The sequence below is a fragment of the Miniopterus natalensis genome, chromosome 1 (genome assembly GCF_054644295.1).
Source record: "Miniopterus natalensis isolate mMinNat1 chromosome 1, mMinNat1.hap1, whole genome shotgun sequence".
Lineage (NCBI taxonomy): Eukaryota > Metazoa > Chordata > Mammalia > Chiroptera > Miniopteridae > Miniopterus > Miniopterus natalensis.
Genome location: NC_142081.1, coordinates 153,741,801 through 153,760,874, shown reverse-complemented (window position 1 = coordinate 153,760,874; position 19,074 = coordinate 153,741,801). Strand labels below are relative to the sequence as shown.

Sequence of the window (19,074 nt, the reverse complement as noted above, 5' to 3'; positions counted from 1 at the left end):
TTGTGTAAAAACATATGCCACATATGCACATCTCAATCATCATTACTTTAGATTTTCATCTTGCTTTCTCCTTACGTCTATATCATTAATATCCCATATATAAAAAATGAAAAGCCAAGATGAGTGTGAAGGTCAGTAAATGGTACCAGCAAAATTTCTCGGGCCACTGAAAATGCCTCAGCCACAGTTTGGCATGTATTAATTGAACGTCATAAGTGACTTTGTAATAGGAATATGAACTATAACAGCACATATAGGAAAATTTTGAACATTATGAGATTTTTTTTTTACAATGGGCTAATTTGATTTTGATTTCTCTTTATTGTAGTCTACCAAAATGAATGGCTGTGAAGAATATTGTGAAGAAAAAGAAAAAAGTGAAAAGTAAGAGAATAAATTTTTAAGTATTTATAACAATTCCATTCTTTTTTTGAGAAGTGCTCTAAAGATTTCCTTCTAGATGTTTTAAAATTGATTTGTTCTTTTCCAATAAAATGAGAATTGTGTAAATTATGGAACTATGGCTGAATATTAAGAATGTTTTTAAAATATTATTACAAGCCCAGGTCGAGTGGCTCAGTTGGTTGGAGCTCCATCCCATCCACCAGAAGGCTTCAGGTTTGATTCCCAGTCACACACAGCACAAACCTAGGCTGCGGGTTCCATCCCCAGCTGGGGCATGTGCGGGAGGCAACCAGTTGATGTTTCTCTTTCCTTCCCTTCCTCTCTCTCTAAAAAACAAAAGCAAAATAAAACATATCCTCAGGTGATGATAAATAAATAAATGAATAATAGTGTTACAAGGAGATTCTAGTGACATATGACAATGTGTTTGTTATAACATTGCTCCAAAAAAGCAGTATTCTCTTAAGCATGTGAAGAAAAGTGGAAAAAAGGTCTTTAAAAATGTGCCAACAATGATGACATTGATTTTCTTCTCCTGGTGGGATTATAGATAACTTATCTTTCTGTTTCTCATATTTTTCTATACTTTATACATTATTTTCTTTAATAAGAAAATAAAACCATAGAAGGAACATTTAAAAACTCCACTAATTTTTTTCTTTTTGAAAACAATTTCTAATATAAAATAAGATTTTTTTGTAACACTAAATGATGGATCAAGAAAAGCTGTGTATGCCGTTGGCCAACGGAGAGGTTATACGTGAATTTTGCTTCATGTTAGATGATAACCAAACAGCCAATGGGAGCTATTTGCATTTTCCTAGAAAAGCAAATTGATAGGGAATATTTCACTATATAAAGTTAGACAAGGGGTACATATTAATGTAGAAATGCATATAGTTTTATACTTAATTGATGAGCAAATATCTGGGGCAGCTGCCAATCATTGGAAAGAGACCGGCTCTACCCTGCAGGGCAGGGCAGGGGGAGGAAATTGTAAAGTAAATTAATGTATTTTAGGTAGCAGTTGGAAACAGTGTTATAAGTTTTATTTGCATGTTACTAATTCTTGGATACACTTTTTTCCCAAGACAACTGTATTATTTTATTTTATTTTATTTATTTTATTATTTTATTTTATTTTATTTTATTATTTTATTTTTAATCCTTGCCCAAGGATATTTTTTCCATTGCTTTTTCAAAGAGAGTGGGAGAGAGAGAAAGAGAAATATCGATGTGAGAGAGACACATCAACCAGTTGCCTCCCGCACATACTCCGACCGGGGCCAGGGATCGAGCCTGCAACCATGGTACATGACGTTGGCCCTAATCGAACCCGGGACCCATTAGTCCATAGGCCAGCACTCTAACCACTGAGCTAAACCAGCTAGGGCTACTTATTTTTTTAATATCTCTAAAATCAGGACAAGTCCTACTGTTATAATAATCAATATTATTTCTTTCTTAATGCCTACAAAATAATAGTGTATTTTACAATGATGGGTGTCACAAATTCAAAGAACCCTGGTACATACCCCTCAACCTAGCAATTTTATTTCTAAGAATTGGTCCCACTACCAATTTGTGTGCAAAGACATTTCTATAAGACTATTCATTGCAACATTGTTTATAGTGGTAAAAACCCATAATAGACACAAAATAAATTAGGGTATACTCCACAATGAAGTACTAAGGAGCTGTTCAAAAGAATGGGAAAGAAGAGAACAGAATGCCTGTTGGAAGAATCTCCAAAATACATCCTTGAAGACAAAGTACACTGACTAGGAGACAAAAACAGCCTCCTGCATGCAGAACTTACACATTCAATGTTAATGTGACCCACATTTATTGAAGCAGAGGGAAACATCCACCCGAAACAGCACACCTGCCCAGCCACTGACGTTGTGGGAGCTCTGGGCAAATGTACTTTGCTCTGTTCAGGCTTTTACAATGTCCTTTCCATCTCACCTCAGCACTGAGCATTATTCTTCTGCCTGGTTTGCTTTTCTAGCCATTTGCCTTACCAGGGAGGTGGTGTCTGCTCTGCACCCCTAGAACAATGAGAACTATACTGAGTTTTAGCACGTTGAGCGAGTGCCAGGCGTGAGAGACAGTCGTGTCCTTCCGGCAAAAGAATCATGTCCATCAGTAGGGACTCCTGTAAGTAACGGAAGGTGCATCCGTACAGTCCAGTAGTGGGCAGCTGTTGGAAAACGAGAGAGCTGTACTGACACAGATGTGCTCAGTCATCCAGGCGAAGCAAAGCACCACCTCCTCTATCCCCAAGAGGATGCCTTTAGTCTGAGGTTCAAAGACTTGGGATTTGTTTGAGGGGAAATTTTAAGAACTATTGATTTGTGTTTTTTAATCAGATAGTCTATTTTTAACTACCATAATTATGGAGGAAATAAGTGGTTCTAGGACATAATACTTACATTTATTTTGGGACAGAATTGAAGAAAATATTGCAAATGTGTGTTTATTTTCATAGATTAATTCAAAAGTCACAAGAAAGGAGAACTGATGATGATGAAATAACATGGGGGAGTGATGAACTGCCAATAGAGACAACAAACCACGAAGATTCCAATAAAGGCAAGAATTTTAGCAATTTTTTCATCAAAAACAATGGATAGAAAAAATAAGTGATTGAAAATTGTAACTTTCAGAATATATGGATATGTTATTTCACCATATGTGTACATTATTTGATACATAAAGTTAAATCACAGAGGCAAACATCAACATTCATTTATATAGCCAGAAGTTTGCGCAGTTGTAGGCTAAAATTCTCAGTGGCTTAGAGTAAAACAAAAAAATAAATGTATAACTACTTTAAATGGAAACATAAAGTCAGTTTTGCCACTCTGTAATGAGAAGTCAAGGAGCACCTTTTATTTACAGTGAAATAGGTAGAATAGCTCCAAGATAGGACTTTATTACCCTTGAATCTCAGCCTCATTTTTTAAGAGCTAGAGTCAGTTGGTCTTTCCTTCCATTACTGCCCCTCTCGTTTTGTAACAGAGCCAGTTTCATTCCTCTTTTTTCACAAAAGGAAATGTTATACTAATGCAGTGAAAGAACATGTTTTCATAACTTGAAGTCTTCGATTAAAGAAAGTAAAGAAGTGGAATAAATGCTTTTTGGATTCAGGTAGACTGTTGTCAGTGACAGTGCTCAGCAACTCCTGTAGCCCCTGCTCTTTAGCCTTAAGCTCCTGTTGCGTTCACACTGGGCCCTGTAAAAGTTTATGGTTATCTCATATGAGTGAATTTTGTACTCAGAACTAGCTTTCACCCCAGCCGGATGTTAAGCTTCTTTAGGTATCTTGGTATCTTGTACAGTTTGTGTCCCCAATGGAGCCTGGCATTACTATTGCCTGTGTAGTAGCTGCATCATCAGAATACCTTAATCAACTGATTGGCGTAATTAAAGCTACATTTGTGTAGGCCGTAGCAAGGTATCTCACCAACTTTTTTTCAGGATAATAATTACCTTCTGTTATAAGCAGTTTCCATCGAGCAGGTACTAAATTAGACACATATCTGTTCTAAGGCACTGGTATCACTTGTTTCATAAACCCCTGAAGACCCCAGGGGCTTCATATGCATGGAGAAAACTATCAAATACCAGAGATAGTGACACTGAGTACACAGAGTGTGTGGTGGATAAGAGGGAGATGGTGCATTGCCCATCGTAAGGAATTTCTGAAGCATCTCCCTTCTTTTTTCCCCATGTGCTTGGAAACTCATTTAAATGAAAAGTAATAGTAGGACTAGATACATTTTCCTCAAGAAAACAGTGCCATTTGAGTCAAGCACCTTAAGAATTTCTGAAGTCAGTGTGGTGTTTCCTTGAAAGTTGAGTACAAGGGCCTTTCCTGTGTTGATTGTACTTATGTGCCTACCTATTCATTCTAGTGCCTTATTTATCCTAAAGACTCTCTCACTCTTGTAAAAATAGATGAGATGAGAATAGACTAAATTTAGTTCCCTTATTGGCTAAGTTTTGTGTTGATTAAATTTTTTTTAATCAACTGCTGACTTCTTGTTAGATTATGCCTTTCTGACAAATGAGGAGCTCACTGCACTTCCCATCGTCAATGTGCTTCCCTCTGGTAAATATACTGGTACCAAGTTGAAATCAGTCATTCGAATGTTGCGGGGTTTGCTAGATCAAGGAATTCCTTCCAAGGAGCTGGAGGTAAGTAGCTTCTGCAGATGGTTTTTATTTCTCAAACAAAATTTTATTCAAGGTTAGAAGAAATTTTGAAGATTTTGAAAATGTCTATTACTTTACAACTTAACTTCCAACTATAAAAGCACCACCATTTCATCATATCTAGCAGTAAATTATTTTTTTAATTAGGATCCTAAAACATAGTGTTGATTTAAAGGGATCTCTTTAGCCACTTTGGAGCTTGATAAATGTCCCTGAAGATTATTCTCCCTGCCTCATCTGTAGGAATAAAGCATTTGGGGGGGAGGGAGGGTTAAGTCAACTATCTGTTCCAACCATCCACTAGACTTCATAATTAATACTTTAGATGTGGTTCATCTTTAGCAATAGTTTGTAATTTAACACAGCTCTAAGAATATACTGTTCCTCTTCATTTTGCAGAAATGGTTTCTTTTTTAAGGTCTTAAGTAAGTTTAAATGTTACAGACCTTGCCCTTGCTGGTGTGGCTCAGTTGGTTGGAGCATCACCCAGAACACTGAAAGGCGGCAGGTTCCATCTCCAGTCAAGGCACATGTGGGAGGCAACTGATCAGTGTTTCTCTCCCTTCCTTCCTCTCTCTAAGATAAAATTTTTTTTAATATGTCTTTTTTGATTTCAGGAAGAGGAAGGGAGAGAGAGAGAAACCAGTGATGAGAGAGTTATTGATCAGCTACCTCCTGCATTCCTCCTACTGGGGATCAAGCCCACAACCTTGGCATGTGCCCTGACTGGGAATCATGCCTCGATCACCTGGATCATAGGTCGATGCTCAACTACTGAGCCAATCCAGCTGGGCTAAGATAAATTTTTTTTTTTTTTTAATAAAGAATAAATAAAAAAATGTTAGAGACCTTCCATCACAACCCTTTATAACATAAATCTTTTCTTTTTCTCTGTTGCTTGTTAATTTCTTCAAAGCATATATCACAATATTTGCTTGTTTACTTCTTTACTGCCTCTTTCTCCCAATAGGGTGTAAGCTCCAGGAGAGCCAGAATCATATTTTTTTTCTCACAACTGTATTCCCAACACATTTTACAGTGCCTTGCATATGTAGTCGGCATTTTCAGTATATATTTGTTGAGTGAGTGGTAGATGGGTGGATGGATGATGGATGGATGGAATGAAAAGTGAGTTGACTTTAGAACATGATACTGTCTAACTACAACTCTACCACATGGAATAGTCTATGACCCCACAGACAATATTGTCAAGAAATTCTGCTCCACCTTATTACTTTAAGCCAAAGTTGGTTTTATAAGTTGTATTTTTTTCTATATTATAATTATAGACATCTTTAAACTGAATTTAAAATTAAGGTACAGAGTGCTACCTCACAAAGTTAGTTAACTACAACATGAAAAAGATATTTGAAACAATATATTTTAACAACTGGTGTATAAATTAGTATTGGGAATTTAGGCTGATTTATCTTGACAAGACATAGCTATTTCTTAACACTCAAAGTCTTTCCTGATCAATAGCCAGTTTTACACCCTGAACATTTAAAGCATTTGCAGTTATTGGTATTACTGAATTACTGCTTATCTCAGCAAATTTAACTTTATTTCCATTTTTGTTTACAGAATCTTCAAGAATTAAAACCTTTGGATCAGTGTCTAATTGGACAAACGAAGGAAAACAGAAGGAAGAACCGATATAAAAATATACTTCCCTGTAAGTTCCAATTTGGCTTGAAGTTATCCTACCTATCTCTCACATAAATGCACATTCAAAGATTTACATTAGTAACAAATAAATTTAGGTATACAGTGTGAATTCCTTTTAAAATAATCTATTCTGAAAATCAGTTAGAAGAATATTAAATATTTCTTCAGACATTCATGAATTATTGCTGACAATGTATTAGAAATTAATCAGTGATGCCAAATCAGTATTTTTAAAGTCTTTTTAACAATATGAATTTTCTTCTGGCTGAGCACTTTTTTAGTTCATATGTCACAACCAACAGCTACTTATTCCACTCATTATAAGTTTAGAGAAATGTCTATGGCACATAACAGCTATGTACATGCATGTGGCTACAGTGGTACCACCAGGTTGCATTATACTCTGAGTTATTTCAGGTACCAGAAAGAAAAGAAAAACTCTTTTTACCCATGTTTTACCTATATTACCAAACATTTGATTTTTTTAAAATTATATATGAATATATGTACATAGCCAAAATATTCATGTCTAGCAACTTATAAAAATTATCAGCTGAATTTGTATATATATTAGCACAATGGACTATACCATATGACATACTGACCCTGTCTTTGCCACGAAGTCATGAATCCAAAGAAAAATAACAACCAGTAGTGACATCATGCAATAAACAATAATACAGTTGCATTTTTTCAATCAAGATGGAAAACAAAATTCATTTTGGAAAACTTCTTGTAAGAAGTGAATCTTAGCGTTTTTAAATGGATTGAATTATGGTTTGGCATAAAGTAGATGGGAATTATTTCAGGTAAAAAAAAAAAAAGAAAAGAAAATGGCCAGGCTATTATCTCAGGGCCCAAGTGGAATAAGCCATGAATCCAAAACCATTGAGCAGGTTTGTTTCTGTGGACTAAGAGATACAGTCAAGTAACAGAAGAGCAATCAATGGAGGATTTTGAAACCTATTATTAAAAGTCATAATTTGGTAATCACAGAAATTACCAGTTAAGTGTATAAATATTTGAAATAGAAAGGACTTCTGATGTGTAAGTGCATACAAAGTAATTCTCTTGGATAGGACGGCTTATGTATATTTTTCACTGGAGCAACCTGTTTTGAAAATTTATATTTTGACTATATGAAATTTACAATTAGACAAAGACAAGAGTCCGTATGCATAGAGAATAAAGTGAGCTCCCTTTTTATTTATTGTGTTTATTATTTTGGCTGCTTATTAAAAAGAGTATAACTTAATTAGATGAGCAAGAGTTAATTATTCCAATTATGTTTGTAATAAGTACTTTAATAGTTTCACTGTGATACTAATTTTTGTTTTGTGAAATAATTTTTCTGCATTGCCATTCATTATTAAATTCATTATTTTTGTCATCATTAGAAATAAGGATGGCAAAGAAGTAACAAAGTTGTATTTGATTTTCTAGTTATTAAGAACTTCTAAGGGCATTTATTAACTTATTAATTTTAATATCTTCAGCCAGATCTGTGTAAATAGTATCAGTCAGAAATGGACTTGCCATCTTAGATCACTTGTCACATGAATGGAATGAGTAAATAGAAAATGATTTACACTATAATCTGAAAAGATGCCTTTGTTAAAGTGTTTGTGATTTCATCTGTGGTTATGAGGAATTTCTCATCACCCTGTTTATAAAGCTTTGTTTGAAAATGCATGAGGTAGACAGCTCTGTTTTGTGGTGGGAAATTCACAGATGATGCTACAAGGGTGCCTCTCGGAGATGAAGGCGGATATATCAACGCCAGCTTCATTAGGATACCAGTAGGGAAAGAAGAGTTCGTTTACATCGCCTGCCAGGGGCCTCTCCCTACAACTGTTGGCGACTTCTGGCAGATGATTTGGGAACAGAATTCCACAGTGATAGCCATGATGACCCAAGAAGTAGAGGGGGGAAAAGTCAAATGCCAGCGCTACTGGCCTAACATCCTCGGGAGAACGACCATGGTCAACAACAGGCTTCGGCTGGCGCTGGTGAAAATGCAGCCGCTGAAGGGCTTTGTAGTGAGAGCACTGACCCTGGAAGATATTCAGGTAAGGGGATTAAATCTTCCCTTTTCTAAGGCTTATCTCCTAGCTGGAAAGCAGCCTAGACTGTTTCCATGATTGTGTCAATGTGTTTCTCAAAAAAAGCCAGTGATTTCTTGGTTCCCATTTCAGTGGGGCTAATGCCACCTATTATTTTTTATCTGATATAAGTTTAAATGTGACCCTCTTCTTAAATTCTGCCAGTGTTCTCCAGTACGTACTGTGTTAAAATGAAAATGAGAGTGCAGGGCTTTTAATATGATCATCCATCCTTTGCTTAGTGATAGCACAGAGTGGCTCAGAGGCTGTGTGCTGGAAACTCATTTTTTAAAAAATCAAACCTCTAAGTAGACTCAATAAAACTGTTTTATAAAAACCTTTGAGTAGAAGATATTCCTCCATAAAGACGACATCTTTGGTAATACGTGGACAATTGCAGCATAAACATTTGTCATTCAAGGAGTTCCTGCTGTGGCCACCTAAGCACTGAATAAGCTTAGCCTGAATTAGACAGTTGGGTGTATCTTAAGGCTGCCGTTTCCTCAGCCCCACACTTTATTCCCCCTCCCCCAGTGACACTAGCTAGGTGTGAGGGATGGGTTTCCTGTCGGAGTTGTAGCTCTCTTGAAGAAAAAGAGTAATGCTACTTTCACAGAAACAAAGCACACTCACTCACTTCTACTGGAGGCGTAGAAACATAGCCTGAGAATTTCCTTCCTGGTTTTTTATTGGAAAAAAATGTGAAGGTATTGAATGACCCACATGGATCTCGGGGGCGGGGGGGGGGGGGCATTTCAGTCAGGAAGAGTGAGGCAAAGTCCCTGAGGCTGAATTGTGCCCGTTGTTATTATTTTTGGTTTTGTTTTTATTTTTTAAATAAGTTTTTGTTTTTTTAAAATATGTATTTATTTCAGAGAGAGGAAAGGAGAAGGGGAGAGAGACAGAAACATCAAAGATGAGTGAGTGAGTCATTGATCGGCTGCCTCCTGCACGGACCCTGCTGGGAATCGAGCCCACAACCCGGGCATGTGCCTGGACCGGGAATCGAACCTTGATCTCCTGGATCCTAGGTCAATGCTCAACTGCTGAGCCACACTGGCCAGGCTGCCCATTGTTTTTAAAGAGCCACAGAGAGATCCCCGTGGCTAGAGCAGGATGGCCAAGAGGAGGAGGTTAGGTCTGAGAGGTAGCTGGGCCAAATGATGTAGGGTGTTTAAGCCATTGCAGTGAACTCTGGCTTTTCTCTGGAGTGAATATGAAATAGGGTCATTAAAAAAAGGTCATTATCAAAGCACTTTTCTTTTAGGATTTCCAAAAAGTAGTTTTTACTGCTATTTAAAATGTGGACCTAGCAGCCTCCTTACTAAAGGCCCTCCATGTGTGTGTTGTTTGATGGAGTCTTTTTGTCTCTTTTACTTTTCATTTGATTTGATCTGATGGAAAAGCTAAAATTTGAAAGGACAAAATATTAAGAATTACATGTGAGCAATATAGTATGCCTTTATATTCTTATTCTGTTGTATAATTTCAGACACGAGAGGTGCGACACATTTCACATCTGAATTTCACCGCCTGGCCGGACCATGATACCCCTTCGCAGCCAGACGACTTGCTCACCTTCATCTCTTACATGAGACACGTTCACAGGTCAGGGCCAATCATCACCCACTGCAGCGCTGGCATCGGGCGTTCGGGGACCCTGATATGCATAGATGTGGTTCTAGGACTAATCGGTCAAGATCTTGAGGTGAGTGCAAGGGTAGGCTGAGTGAGCATTTGACCAAAAGTAACAGTGGAATCTAATTTTTAATAACATGTTGAGATCTTGGGAATTTTTTCATCAGTTTGTATGAATGCCTTAATTTTGTTACTACAGATTATAGAATTGTATTTTTGTAAGCATTCAAAACTGCATAGACTGTAATGAAAAAGAAATAATACCTCAAATTTATATTTTTCTTAGTGGGTTTCTTTAGCCATGTGCTCAGAAGTCCCTTATGCAGCATTGCATTTTACTCTTCATAGTCTTTAGACTTGTATAAGAGCAAGTAAATATTGTTATTATACTTTCAGGGATAGAAACACTGAAGCACAAAAGAAAGTCCATTTTGAAATGAACAGGCTTATACTCTTTTTTGTTATTGTTGCCTGTAGGTGGGCAGTGTGTATTTTGTTAAACAAATTGATGCTAGTCTATCTCTAAACAATTACTCCCAATTTAAAAATCATTAATAAACGAAGCTAATGAATGTAATATTACTTAAAACCTAAATTAGTATAAACATTACTTAAAATGTTAGAATATTGAACTATATGTAATATGTAATTAAAATATTTGTCTTTTAAAGAATTTTAGTGACAACAGTTCTATCTGCACTTCACACTCTTACATCTACCATAATAATTTAGGTGGGACAAAAACAAAATAGCCTGTTTCTCCCTTGTTTCCTACTGTTACATATCAGTGAAAATAAAAAGATCAGGCATTTTATTCTGAAAAGCAAAGCATAGGAAAATTCATTTTCCTCGTGTGTTGTTTTTTTTTAATTAGAAATTAGTCAAATTTCAGAGGGGACAAGATTTTTTAAATTTATTTTTATTGTTGGCAATATTACAGATGTCCCCCATTTTCCTCCCTTTGCCCACCTCCTCCTGGCCCCCGCCCCACCCCAGGCCTTCACTGCGCTGTGTGTCCATGGGCTGTGCAGACATGCATATAAGCTCTTTGGTTAATCTCTTCCTGCCAGAAGGAAAAGAATTTCTGTTAGGGATCTTCAAGTAGAATAACCTTCCTTAATTCTTGAAAGATCATAAATAGAATTATCAAATGATGGCAAAGTCATCATTTTGTCCAGACTAGTTTCGTCTGCTAGAAGGGGAAGGAGAATGGGGTACAGAAGTCTGTATACGCCACGGCTCTGTGAATCTTTGGGGTTAAACTGGACTGTACTTTTTACCTAACATGTAGACTCTGCTTTGCTTTGTTTTTGGTAGTTTGACATCTCTGATTTAGTACGCTGCATGAGACTACAGAGGCATGGGATGGTTCAGACAGAGGTGAGTCTCGGTGTCTTCTAATGAGGATTTTCTTGAAGATTTTGATATTTTAAAAGTTCCAGTTAAACCATTTCTCTTTTGAGGATTCCCACATTATTGCATAAATCCAAAGATTTATGATAAGAGGGACTTTTTTTTAAGCATAAGGACTAATTCAGAAAACAAAAAGTATTTCTAAAAGTATTTCATTTTTTTTTAAATGTTGCCTTTTAATTTTAAAAATGAAGAAACACAATATTTCCACTGAATAGATTACAGAGCGTGGGTTGGTATGTTGGCCCCAGACATGGGGGTTGGTGCAAAATAGCATGTAATTAGTGCCCTTCCTTCCCGATATCCAACCAAAAAGATAGAAGGGAATGTTCTCGCAACAGAAATTCCCCAGGAGGGAGTGGACTCAGCAGCATCAGCAGGAAGGCAGCGAGGCGGGCCGGGTTGCTGGACTTGGACGAGGCGTCCTTGGGCAGAGAGAATGGGTGGGTCTGCCTGTCCTCTGTTTTGATCACTTTCATTTCACTCACCTGAAATCAGACCAGTTTCTCACCACTGCCCTGCAGCCTCGTGTCCCTCACAGGGACAGCATTACTTAGTGTCCGTCTGCTTTGAGCAGGTCCACTCTCCTCTTTGTTCTGGGGGGAGGGATGCGGAAGCCGTTTTCATATAAGTTCACATTTCCTTACCTCTTGGAGTATATAGAAGTTTACTATCTTTAAAATTAGAAGTTTCCTACTTTCCTCTCTATATACCTTTTTAATTCGAATTAAGTCTAAATATTCAGCTACTTCACAGTCATTTTTTTTAGGTAAAGCAAGCATATTGCTCTGTAGCAGCAGCTTAGACCCAGAGAGGGCACTGGTTGGGCAGGCGCTTCGCCAGGCGCTCAGCGCACCAGGGACTAGGCAGGGCCCTGCTGGAGCAGCACAGCCTTCCAGTGGGGTGGTGGGGAAGGCACCCATTAAGTGATCAGACAGGGTATTTGAAGTGATACGTGCTTTGGAGAGAACACAGGGCAGGGTGAAGAGGGTGCATTGCAGCATGTTGAGGTGCTATTTTAAGCAGATGGCACCGCTGAGAATAACACTTGAGCAGAGATCTGGAGGTGAAGGAGGGGGTCGTGTAGATTCTTGGGAGTAAAAGCCTTTCAGGCAGAAAGAACCACCTGCACGGAAGCCCAAGGTAAGGGTGGGGCTTACGTGCTTAAGAAAGGTCATGGCGAACGCAGCTGAGGTAGAGGGAGGAGGGGGAGGCGATGGGACCAGGGCTTAGGCTTTGCTCTGAGTGAAATGGCGACATGACAGGGTTGTCAGTGTGGAGTGACATGATCTGACTCACATTTTAAAGGACCAGTCTGGCTGCGTGGCTCAGTGGTTGAGCATTGACTCTCGAACCTGAAGGTCACACGGTTCGATTCCTAGTCAGGGCACGTGCCCAGGTTGCGGGCTTGATCCCCGGTGGGGGGCGTGCAGGAAGCAGCCAAACAATGTTTCTCTCTCCCTCTCCCTCTCTCTCTAAAAATCAATAAAAAATCTTAAAAAGAAGGGAGGCAGGGAGGGAGGGAGAAGGAAAGTGGGTTTGCTAATGAATTGTTTGGGGTGTGGGAGAAGGTTAAAGGTGAACATGTAGAAAATAGGGGAAAGGTAAATGACAGGTGAGCAAAAAGTAAATAAAGGGTTACTTATATTCCTCCACTTCAGAGCTGTTGCCGTTTTTGGCAACATTCTTAGATTCCTCAGTCACAGGGGTGCATGCTCACACACATGCAACTATTTTCAATGCGATAGTTACTGTTTTATTACTTTCCATTTAGTATATTGTGAATTTTTCAACTTATTTTCAGACTCATTCATTCCTTGTCAAATAAGAAAACTCAGACCAAGGCACCATCAACTTAATAGAGAATAATTTCACCAAAAAAGTTAACTTTCAAAAAACTTTTATTTCCATATTCTTCTGTTCCAGATATTTAAAGAAAAGTATTTTGTGTAGCTTCTTCGATGTTAATTTCTTGATATTTCAAAACACCAAGATGAGTTCAATAAATCTAGAAGAAATTTTTTACGAAGTTTATTTTTGCATTATAAAAACAAATCACAAAAATATAGAAGTAGCTCACCAATCAGAGACAGCTTCAGTTAGCACTCTGGGTATTTCTGTCCCTTCCCCCCACCTCACCCCAAGGCTTTTTCCTTTCTCATTTTATCAGTCTGGTTTCTGTTTTTTACCATTTTTATGACACTGCACAATTCTACATCTTGCTTCTCACATTAAATATTTCCCATATTTTCAAAATTACTCAAACATCAGATGGTGAAGCTATATTTATAAAACATTCACATTCTACATCTAAAGTCCTCTCTCTCCTCTCCCCTCCCTCCTATAGGATCAATATATTTTCTGCTACCAAGTCATCCTTTATGTGCTGACACGTCTTCAAGCTGAAGAAGAGCAGAAAGAGCAGCCGCAGCCTCTGAAATGACCTGGGAAGATCAGCCTCCTGGACCCTTTCTGGCCCTCGCCTTAGCTTCCAGCAGACTCTGATTCGTCACGAACGGAGACGGCGCAGCAGGTCCGCACAGTATCATGTTCATTCTCCTCTACCTTGGAGGGGCGTCATCCCTGACAGTGCGATGTTGAAATGCTGTATTTTTACAGCTACTTTAACACGATAATTATTTTTTAAAATGTTAACACTAAGTGAATAATGCAGCTCTTAGGGTCAGTTAAGGCAGCATTTGATTATAGTGGACATTCTTACAGGGACACACTGAGTCTATTTTTAATGTACCAATCTTGTTTATAGAAAAATTCTTTTCCAGTATTTTAATAAAGTAGTTATTTTATAGGGGATACTTAAAACCAGTATTTAAGCTTTAAATGGCAGTAGTGTTGGCATAGAAAAAAAGTAGCAAATGTTTACTGTATCAATTTCTAATGTTTACTATATAGAATTTACTGTAATATATTTATATACTTTTTCATGAAAATTGGAGTGCTCAGATTATTTGTAACTGCATCACCTCTTTGTTATGTATCATCTCACTTTGTAAATAAAAATACACCTTAAAACATGAACAAGCCAAAAGTGTGTGTGGACTAATTAAACATCTTCAGTGTGTAATTTAACAACACCCAGGTACCTAGGAAGGCAAGGACTTCTGGACCCCAAATTTCCATTTCCCGACTTGGGCCCAGTGGTGGCAGCCACAGGGACCCGGAGCGTTGTCAGGAACCCGACAGGTCGTCAGCAAGCCTGCCGTGAGGGGCAGGTACCGACGGACAGTGGCTGAGAAATTCAGGCTCCCTTCCCGCTGCCCCGTGAGAGGCGCCAGCTGGCCTGAGAGGCGCCTGTGTCAGAATATCTTCAAGTTCCGGTTGTGGTAAAGCTCAGTCTCTCAGATACGAGGAGTAATAAAAGATGACACTGTCCCCCTACCCGGGAGATTCATATTTGGTTTTGCCTGAAGGGAAAGAGATCCGCCTCAGGAGCTGGCTTCTGATTCTCATCAGTGAGCGCGTTTTGCAGCACCCTGACCCTGGCGGCCGCCCCTTCACCGTGAGCGGCTGCCTGTCGAGCCCCAGGAAGCTGCTTGGCTCACCCTCACGGGCTGACCGACTCTGAGCCAGTTCACTTGCATTTCTGGTCATGCCCAAGTGCAGCGGTTTGCCGGGGCCTATTCCTTTGTATATGAGGCTACATGAGCGCAGGAGACATCAGTCAATGCCCGAAGCCCCGCGGTGATGGTTGACTCCTCGCCAGGTAGTGGGTTTCAACCCTCACCCCAGAAGTGGCTTCAGATCTGGCAAAAGCAGCATCACCACCACTATGTCCCTCTCATTAAGAATAGTTTTTATAGCTTGGGCTGTAGCTGAAGATTTCGTTTTAAAGGTTTCTGTGGCTTTAAAAGATATTTGGAGCCCTGGCCACTGTGTCTCGGTTGGTTGGGCGTCGTCCTGTTTGCTGGTTCAATTTCCGATCAGGGCACATGCCTGGGTTTTGGGCTCGATCCCTAGTGTGGGATGTTCAGGAGGCAGCCGATCGATGTTTCTCCCCCCCTTCCCTCCTCCTTCCCTCTCTCTCAAAATCAATTAAAAAAATCTTTAAAAATATATATATATTTGGAAACCCCTGCTTTGAGTGAGCTGGAATCCTGAGGCCTTGTTTCCCTGTCATAAGCACAGGAAACCAGGCCAGCCAGGCACTAGGAGCCAGTGCAGCTGGAGGTGATTATCCACCATCTGAAGTCAGCAGAGATGGGAGAGGGGAGAGCTGAGGCAAGATCCCTCTTCTGGGAAGAGCGTAGCTAGGAAATGGAAAGTGGGAGGAAAATGCAGTTTTCAGTTTACAGCCCCTGGAAACTTCATTACAGTAAACACGTTACCGCCCTTCTCTGGGCCCTGGCTCCACTGTAACCAAATGGGATGAACCATTTGCTAGGGCCACACTAGTTCAAAAGCACGGCAAGGCCACAGAGCCAGGGTGGCACATGGAGGCATTCAAATGTCAAGGGAAAGAATAAATACAAGTGGGCTCTTACCCACATTAGATAACTGAGCACTCTAAAATATATGCCCAAACACATAATGGCTCAAACAATCATTTCCAGTCTTCTGGGCAGAAGAAGAGCTCAGCCAACAGCTCTCCTCTGACAGAGGCTCTGTAGTCAGCACATAGCTTCCAAGGTCATCCCGGGGTCACCTCCATGCCCCCAGCCGGAACAGGGAGAGCATGGAGGGCCACCTGCGGGAGGATTGTGTGGACAGGGCAGGCCTGGAGACAAAGCACATGACTGCCACTCATTCGTCAGCCGGAACTGTCGGTGTCCCCGGGTACCAGGAAGCTGGGAAGTGAGTTGGGCGACCAGGTGTTTCCGTCACAGGCCACTCTGTGCTGTAGAAGGGGAAATGCAAATTGTGATGGAATAATTTATGAAACTGAACAAAAGTGCTGTTTTCTAAAAGAGTGGTATCTTACAGTCCTAAGCATTGCAGGATCAGAAACATTGTCTCCAAATAAAAACTTTGGTAGATGTCATTAGTAGAAATATTTATGAATTAAAAAGGAGAGAATTGGCTGCTGAGAGGAAAATCGGGTGTTCACATCTGTGGTTTCTGATACCCTGCTAGATCTCTTGGGTTTTTGTTTTTAATTCTCACCTCGGGATATGCTTTTTATTGATTTTAAAGAGAGAGGGAAAGAGAGACATGGACATGAGAAATGTGATCAGCTGCCTCCCACACTCGCCCTGACTGGGAATCGAACCCTAAACCTTTTGGTGCATGGGATGGCACTCCAACCAAGTGAGTCGCCCGAGCAGGACAGATCACTTGGTTTTAACATGACTAATTATCCAAATGCAAAGTGATCAACGTAAGCAATTAAAAAGGACAGCTCACCAAAGCTATCCTCTGGTCACAGTTACCTAGACAGTAAGAGATTGTGTTCCCGTTTTACATAATTCAGAAACATTCAAGGTACCTTGTGATGGTGGGGCAAAATGTAACAAATTCTGCATTGACCTGCATGATATTTTTAATCTAATTTAAATGTTAACATATCAATTTGGGATTGCATTTGATTGCAAGTAACCAAAAACCAACCAAATGATCTTACACAAATTAGAGATCTCTTTCCTTTAAAAAAGGAGGTTTAGAAGTAGGCGGTTTCTGGGATTGATTCTACAGTTCAAGAATATCAACAGATACATAATTATCCTGGCCTTTCCTCCATGGTCTAGAAATGGCTGCTGCAGCTCCAGCTATTACGTCCACATTCCAGAAAGGAAATAGGAAGAATGACAGGAGAAAGGGTTAGTTAGTGCCTAGTTAGGGCAAGAAAACAAAATTTTCCAGAAATCACAAGTAGACTTCCACTTCTTATTAGCAAGAACTATGTCACATGGCCCTCTCTAGCTTCAAAAAAGTTATTTGTATTCAGGCATATTGCTGCCCTGAGCAAAATCTTGGTTTTGTTAATAAAGACAAAGATAACAATAGATATTGGGGAGCCGCAAGCAGTGTGTGCCTTCCGGTTCTGCCAGTTTCCACCATTTCCTTAGTAGCTAGCACTGGATCAATCTTTAAAAATCTTCCTGACCCCAGAACTATCTAGAAAGTATTTGAAAGTAGTCTTCAGCTTTGCAAGTTTAGAAACATAATTTTATCCATTCACCCAAAATGAGGTATATTCTAAAGGTCGGGCTAAGCAAACTCAGCACACTCGCTGATAGACCACGTGGCTAATTTTTTTAGCTTAGGCCTCTAGCAGAATGACCAAGCCCGACATTCGGCGGCTCCTCCAGGTAGGAAAGTACGTGCACACAAAGGCCGGTCGGGAGGTGGTTAGAGGCCAAGATGTGATTCATTAAACTGGATTAGAATGAATTACTCTTTCTACACCGAGACTAATTGTTACCACATAAGGGAGAAGAAGGGGACAGGACGCTCACCACTCACTTCCCATGAGTCATAACAGGTGTTTTCCCACTGCCTACCTTTCCCGGTATTTAGGATTGAATGTTATCTTTCTTATATTTTTCAGAGAGGAAACTGAAGCGCAGAGGGACTGTCACTTGCCCAAGTTGCCCAAATGACAGCTGGGATTCAGCGCCAGGTCTGCCTGACTTCAACCCATGACTCGAGAGGCGGGCCAGCTCTGCAGGTGGAACCCAGCCAGCAGCGCGGCCAGCCCCGCGCCCCGCAGCGCAGCACACTGCCCGGCTACGCACCCGGCTCCCCCGGACAGAGCCCCTCTCGCTCCGCTTGACCTTATTCCTCGGGCCCCACGTCTCCTGAGCTTCGCGTAGGCCCTGGCTTCGGCCAACCCTTACTTAGATCAGTTAGAGCGCAGCTGATTCAGGTCGAGCCTTTCCAAGTTATACTCTTCATCCTAACGCTAACGCATGGCCTCTGGGCTACTCGACTGTGGCCAGGCCTTCTCAGCAACACATTTACAAACCGTCTCTGGAGATGGCAGTCCTCTGACCCACGTGGCTGCTTTCAGACCCTTACAGTGATTGTCATTGTTTCTGTCTTAAAGAATGGCTTTCGGTGGACCGGTCCCCAGGCTGTCCTGACTGTGGTAAACGCTGACTGATGAGCAGTGTTGGATTTTACCATTTTATTTTAAGTTCCTCCATAGAGAAACAGGTTAGAAATTCGTTTTCTGGTGGAGTCTTTAAAACTCCTGGTAATCCTCATTTTCGACCTGGGGTCTCTGTGCCAGCACAACTGGACCGCTCCCTGCCGTGGTCTCTTCCCATTAAACTGGAAAGCTCCCTGCTGCTGGGCCGTGTGGCTACGCAGCGCGGGCCGGCTCCCCAGACACTCCCCTTAGCAGGGGATGGGTGGGAGCCACCAAGGGGTCAGCGCCAGAGGATTAATGTCCTGTCCCAAGTCGGTGGCACTCTCGTCCATGTAAATATGCCTGTGCCGCCTCCTGGGGCTCTTTCTGGACTCCCGCAAAGGCGTGCTTCATGGCTGTGAAAATAGCGTAATCATCACTGTCGTCATTTAACCCACAAGCTCTTGGGAATACTTAGAAAATAAAATTGTAAAGATTTATCTCAGACAATACACTTCCTCACACTTTGTAAGTTTCAAAACTTACAAATAAGAATAGACCGGGGGGGAAAATGGAACCCAATGGAGTCCTGACAAAATC

General features: G+C 40.3%; 1 protein-coding gene across 7 annotated transcripts in view; it reads left to right on the top strand.

Moving 5' to 3' along the window:
- The window catches only part of PTPN13 (protein tyrosine phosphatase non-receptor type 13), a 173,214-nt gene extending 158,725 nt beyond the window's left edge, over nucleotides 1–14,489 (top strand). For all 7 annotated transcript variants that reach the window (XM_087826687.1, XM_087826682.1, XM_087826672.1 and 4 more), the window contains 8 exons: nucleotides 329–384; nucleotides 2,897–3,000; nucleotides 4,460–4,608; nucleotides 6,211–6,301; nucleotides 8,026–8,363; nucleotides 9,889–10,104; nucleotides 11,352–11,414; nucleotides 13,795–14,489. In XM_087826687.1, the coding sequence (XP_087682813.1) occupies nucleotides 329–384; nucleotides 2,897–3,000; nucleotides 4,460–4,608; nucleotides 6,211–6,301; nucleotides 8,026–8,363; nucleotides 9,889–10,104; nucleotides 11,352–11,414; nucleotides 13,795–13,890 (1,113 nt within the window). In that variant the 3' untranslated portion in view covers nucleotides 13,891–14,489. The remainder of the gene's footprint in view (nucleotides 1–328; nucleotides 385–2,896; nucleotides 3,001–4,459; nucleotides 4,609–6,210; nucleotides 6,302–8,025; nucleotides 8,364–9,888; nucleotides 10,105–11,351; nucleotides 11,415–13,794) is intronic.
- Nucleotides 14,490–19,074: the final 4,585 nt, after the last annotated feature.